The sequence below is a fragment of the Penaeus monodon genome, chromosome 5 (genome assembly GCF_015228065.2).
Source record: "Penaeus monodon isolate SGIC_2016 chromosome 5, NSTDA_Pmon_1, whole genome shotgun sequence".
In the NCBI taxonomy this organism is placed as follows: Eukaryota; Metazoa; Arthropoda; class Malacostraca; order Decapoda; family Penaeidae; genus Penaeus; species Penaeus monodon.
Genome location: NC_051390.1, coordinates 52,034,601 through 52,040,919, shown reverse-complemented (window position 1 = coordinate 52,040,919; position 6,319 = coordinate 52,034,601). Strand labels below are relative to the sequence as shown.

The 6,319-nt window shown below is 33.2% G+C and overlaps 1 protein-coding gene across 2 annotated transcripts in view; it reads right to left on the bottom strand.

The window, feature by feature from the left end:
- Nucleotides 1-202: 202 nt before the first annotated feature.
- Nucleotides 203-6,319, bottom strand: part of LOC119573288 (translin-associated protein X-like) — a 7,580-nt gene continuing 1,463 nt past the window's right edge. For both annotated transcript variants that reach the window (XM_037920450.1, XM_037920449.1), the window contains exons 2-4: nucleotides 5,444-5,668; nucleotides 5,078-5,217; nucleotides 203-1,469 (exon numbers count right to left, since the gene is read on the bottom strand). In XM_037920450.1, the coding sequence (XP_037776378.1) occupies nucleotides 1,000-1,469; nucleotides 5,078-5,217; nucleotides 5,444-5,637 (804 nt within the window). In that variant the 5' untranslated portion in view covers nucleotides 5,638-5,668 and the 3' untranslated portion in view covers nucleotides 203-999. The remainder of the gene's footprint in view (nucleotides 1,470-5,077; nucleotides 5,218-5,443; nucleotides 5,669-6,319) is intronic.

Sequence of the window (6,319 nt, the reverse complement as noted above, 5' to 3'; positions counted from 1 at the left end):
TGTACACATTATGGGTTAACACTATAAGCTGAAAAATATTTGCTCAATTTTTCTTAATGTAAGGATTACTTCAAGATGTTTATAGACATTTTTTTCCTTCATAATTGATTAATGATAGAGTGAATATTGTCTACAAAATTGAGTTTTCAATTAAATGAGAAAAAAAAAATCAAAGGAACTATAACAGAAAAGAAATACAACCTAGAACAATTTGCTTTTTATTCAGGAGTTAGATACTGATAAAATTATTTAACCAACCTTGCTGATATTAAAATCAAAGTTACAAATGTTTCTACATACCTTTATCATGTCCTAATTGTACTAATCTAATTATATTTTGGTAGGAGAGAAGACAAAGATTCCTAAATAAGCATGATCATGGGACTGACAAGGCCAGAATTGCTATCAAGACATCCTTATATTATTACTCAAACTCAATTTTAAATTTGAGAGTTCTTAAATTATTATACTGTAATAAGAAAAAAAAATCCAAACTTATATGGAATATTTGTTAAATTATCTTAAAATTTGCATTATTACACAATATTAGCAGGATAAAAAGTGCCTGTCAGAACCACAATACTTTGCTTCAGAAATAAAATATGAAATACAGAGATCACAGACTAGGTTATTTGATGTCGGTAAGATACAGTAATAACCTATACAATGACTGAATTCCTTTTTTTCCCTAAACTTGACTATCAATAAAAATAAATTGTACTCATATGGGATACAGTATCACTAAGTACAAAGAAAAAGCAATGACATCATATCACATCAATAAATATAAGAAAAACAAGATTAACTACGTACAAAGACCTTATAAATAAAGGTCAATTTTGTAATCTCTCACATCAAAAATAAAGCCACACAGTGTGAGTCATATATTTTTATATTCCTTAATACAAATCAGTTTCTGTGCAAGCTTATGCAAAAATCTTGTGTGCACATGAAAAAAAAAGAAAGAAGAAAAAACAAAGATTCAACTGCTTCAGTATATTACATAAATCCTGTGCTGTGGTCATCTGCATCATAGAGAGCAAAGACATCACCCAGCATTTCCGCAGGTACCTCTGACTTCCGCAGCTGTAGCGAGTAGCATGCTTCTTCCACCTTGTGTAGACTTGACCTAAAAACAGTGACCTTATTGTAAAGGTCCTTGGCTGGGATATAACCAAGGGACAGGAAGCCACCGTGCATCTTTTTGAGGACCTCACAGATCTTGTAGCATTTCTCAAAGTCTCCTGTGCTCACACTCTTGATGCAGAACCTCATAAGCTCCCCTGTGAGGTCAGCAATCCCTAGGATGTATTCCTTGGGCTGGACAAGCACACTGAGGGGAACTAAGTCTGTCTGGTCTTCCTCCTGGTCCCCAAAGGTTACACGACGCTGCACTTCCTCATGGCTGATAATTGTCCCCGTCAGCAGAAAGTGGTGGAAAGACACAGCCTCAATGTACTCCTGGATGCCTACATAAAGAAAGAGTGTATAATTTTAATATCTTAAAGGAGCTGAATCTTTCCATTCCTTGTATTAATCCATAAACGATAGTTCTAGATTGTCCATTGTATAGAAAAACAAAAATAGTGAACTGTTTTGGAGCCTTACCTCCAGTGAGGATGGAATGAAATGCATATAGACCAAAATATACCTTGAACAAGGAACTAAATGATTAAAGAAAATAATAATGTAAAAAAATATATATAATAAAACAAAATACCAGAAAGAAAATTAGAATCAGGGAGAGAAAGGCCAAATATGCTGGGTCAGTAGCTTGTTGGACAGCTTTGTGCACAGCTGACTACAGGTAATGCAATGTGAAGATAAGGGACAACATAATACTTTTCCAGAAATTTAAAATATACACAAGGAATGAACTACAACTCTTTTCAGTAATGGCAAACCAAAGAAGGAAAAGCAAATAAATAGCTCAGGCACAGACCAAATAGTATCAAGGCTACCTGGTAAATTCAATGGTATTCTGGAAGAAACAAAAAAAAAATAATAAAAAAAAGAGACATTTAGAGCAAAAAGAATAAAAAAGTAACCTTGATAAGAGAAATGCAATTAACAATGAAAATCAAGATATAACCAATTTACAATCGGATGAAACATTTATAGTAGACAGTGATAGAAAATACATCAAACAGCAATGAGGACAATACACCTTCCCCAGAAATGGGAGAAGTTAGTGTGCTTAACAACGTTATATAAGAAGTAATAATTAATACTTGCAAAGAAATGACATTCAGATATTTCATATACTACTGAATATACTCTTTCAATACTATGACTCCCCTGTTAGTGTTATACCAATATAAGTGTCATAGCATTTTCTGTACCTGTCAGTGCCTTTTATGGCAAATCAGACTCGGTGGCTTAACCCCTAAGACCCACTATTTCTCTTGTTTGTCTGTCCCCCACTACCTGTAATAAAAATGCCGATTTTTCGTTTAACTTAGCAAAATTTGGTTTTACATAACAGAAAAAATATATTTCATTGTCATATGCCAAATACAAAGGGTACAAAATTGAAAAAGTCAGGCCAGTTACACCTTGCATACGAATAACGAATGAAAATAAAAACACAATACCATAAACATGTAGATAAAACATATATAAAACATATCTTTATCATATGAAACAATATAACATATTTAGATGCATGTACATGTCTCTAGTTGTAAAAATAGTAAAAAAAAAAATGTCTTTATAATATGTATTATTATAGTGCATGTAGGGGAATGTGGGAGTCAATAGAAGAAGTACTAACAGGTACTAAAACCCTACACTCAGTGATAAATTAAGCTTTATCCTATTTGTAGAGATGTTTGTAAAAGATCTGTGCCCCTCAAAAACAACAGAAAAAAATTCTCACAGCATGAGATCAAAAAATTCTTTTGAAATTCAGGAATAGTGTAAGAAAATAAATAAAGCCACTAATAATGATTAAAAAAATAAAATCTGAGATAAAGGAATTATAAGATCTATTAAAAGACTTTATATGTGACCAGAACATTGTTGAAGCAAACAGAGCAGTCAAAAGATATAAAAAAAAGTATTTCTACTCATATACCCACAGACAATAAAAGCCACAGGTAGATATTGGGCCTCATGAACATGAGGGGTGCCATATTAACCCATTGGAACATGCTCTATTTATAGTTTTGTTTTATCATTTTGTTTCTATGCAGATGATGTCTTCACAAGATCTTAGTCCCCAAGGAGTCAATTACCAATCCTATCTGACATCACCTGTTTACCCCATTCCTTAAACTTTCAGGAAAAAAGTCCTATTTCTAATACTAATATTATTGTTATCAATACTATCATTACTACTGAAATTATTATTATAACATTATTAACAATACTCATAATAATAAATGGAAAAACTTCTCTCTTTGAAAATTCAAAGAATAGGTAATCCAGTTACTTCAGGCAGACCTAGTAAAATCACAGTGACATGGTATGTTTACATGTTATCCCCACTTTCAACAGGTTAGCTGACTCCAAGAAAATGGCTAAACTCCTCAAAATCCAATATCAAAATTTTAGTATGCCTATTTCTTGACTATTCATGATAAAACTAAGTTTTCATAATATAACTTTCAATGATAGAGATATTAATTAAGCAATAAAAGATGTTGCAACAACAACTGGACTAGATGAAATTCCTGCAATCTTTAACAAAAATGCTTACAATCCACAGGAAAATCACTAGCAACTATGGAATAACTCCTTGGACATGGGAATTATCCCAACCTTAGCAAAGTACAGAAATATCATTCTTACATATGAAGGCAGAAACAATGGTCTGGAAAAAAAACTGCAGACTAGTAATGCTATCATCTGACAAAAAAAATCTAGCATCATGACCTTGACAGCATGAGTTCCACAAAGGTACATCTTGTCTATCCAAAAACTGTGAACCACTGAATACATACTAAAGGATCTATCTGAAAATGAAAAAGTTGATGTATATAACTAGAGTTTTCTCTAGGGAATCCATTTTTAGAAGTCGCGTACCACTAGTTCTTGAATCTTTGTTGTTTGAAATTATGATTGGGAGCATTGATAAAGTTACTAAATACTCCAGGGTAACACTATTTGCAGATGGCCCAAGGATAAATACAGCATTAACTTTACTAGATGGTGAAGACAATTCCATGCTAATAAATTCAAAGTCATATGGTATTGTCCAATTTGAAATCCAAGACTAATATCATATTCTGGTAAAGAAGCAAAGGTCACAGAAAAAAAGTTGTAAAAGACCTACACCTGTTTGTGAGTAATGACATGAGTTTCAATTATCACTAGGTAGACAGTCATCAAAGGGAAGTTATGAGTGGATGGATGATGGAGACTTTTAAAGAAAGAGACCCAGAAAGTCTATTATCACTTTAGAAACACTAGAGGTTCTAAGACTGAAATATTAGTAACATGTATAAAATTTAAACCCAGGCATCAGAATTTCTCAATGGGCTAGAGTTCAAAACATAATTCATTGCAATGAAAGTTTTAAAAAGAAAATTAAATGACTGGCTAAACTCAATACCATACAAGCCCACCAATGAGAGTACTGAAAAAATGAAGAATGAATCATTTTATCCCTCTTCAATTTCAGTTCCTACAACTGCCAAAGATGGTCAGTGCCCTAAGACAACCCTGACATGAGCAACTAGCAGAGCTGTAGCTAGAACTTACACCAAGTAATCAAGATTGCCCCCTGGTATTACTGTGTCCCCAATACTGTTATTTACTATTATTATCACTATTATTTTTATCATTAACATTTTTATCATCTTTTATTATTAACATCATTATCATCTCTTATTTTTATAATTATTGTCATTCTTACTGCTATTTTCAGCACAGGGAATTTGAGATGTCTGTCAGTATTAGCCTTCCACAAACAGGGGCTAAATAGAAAGTAGCTAACCCTTATGAGGTTAATCTTAAATATCAGTTTAAAAGTGTATACACTCATGAATATATTTCCAATACATGTAACTTTATTATTAAACATTAACTATCAATAAAAAAGCTGATTACCTCTTTTTTCCCCACCTCTCCTTACCTGAAGTAAAAGCATTAACAAATTGGTGTGGCTCCTCATCCCTAAGTTCCATGGCAATATGCTTTAGGAGTGTACGCTCAATGTCACGCAGTTCATTTGTAGCTGATACCATCAATGCTTCCTTCTCCTCTTCACTCAGGCTGCAAAATTCAAGCATTTTCTTTAGAGATGTTTCCGTAAGAAAAAATTCTATATATACTAATGAAAAAAAAAATTGATAGGTGCCCTATATCAGGAAAAAACAGAAAATAAACGAAACCTAACCTACTACAGAATTCAAAACAATTATAAACAATAATAATCACAATCAATAATTCAGTAAAACACTGTAAATAAACCTTTCTCTGTCTGTTCCTTCACTCTCACCCAGGTATTCTCTGAAGGGAGAAGATGACCCTTTTGCTGCGTACCGTCACATCACGGCTGGTCTTGTAAATACGTTCATATTTATCATTCTTCTCATCTAGGGCTTTAGAGTACACACGGAAGAGAGTCATTAAGGGTGTGTCCTGGCTGGTATCTGGGGGCTTCTTTGCATTTCTTCGGCCATGGTCACCCATGGTTTATGGGTTGTCTTGTTCTGCTTAAAAACTGAAATGCACAATATTTGGCTCTTTAAATATAATATACTCACACTCATTATCTCTATTTCTATTAAATATCATAATTTTTAGCTTACTGATTAAAATAATCACTATTTTTGGTATGGATGCACTAAGATAAGGCAAAGTGAAGATGATATTCTTGTAAAAGAAAAAAAGCTGCAGTCATCGGTACAATAAACATTCTGCAGAAATGAACGGTAATGCCACAAATTACGGAAAAAGATTGCAGAAAGCTCATAGCTTAAGTACAATCAGCATTCCTGAGGTTCAGCTCCAACTTGCCATGCATACCAGGGTGAAGACAATGTTACCAAGCAAGTGCTAGGGGGCAGAGCCCCCCCCCACCAACAACCTTCCCCTCAGACAGTGCCTGAAGGACACATCCAGTTATGGCAACTTAGATTGTTGAGTGAATTTTGTGACTTAGTCTCTGGAAAGTGCATCTGTACTGTAAAAAATTACCCTATTATTTTATCTCATCTATTTACGGTTAATGTCAGTATTTTTTTTATTTTTTTTTTTCAACATCACCAGTACTACCATTATAGTTCTTTTTATAATCACAATCACTACTTGGTAATTATCTAGAACAAGACTACATAGAGATTAAGAAAATAAAATGCAATGGCCAAAAAGA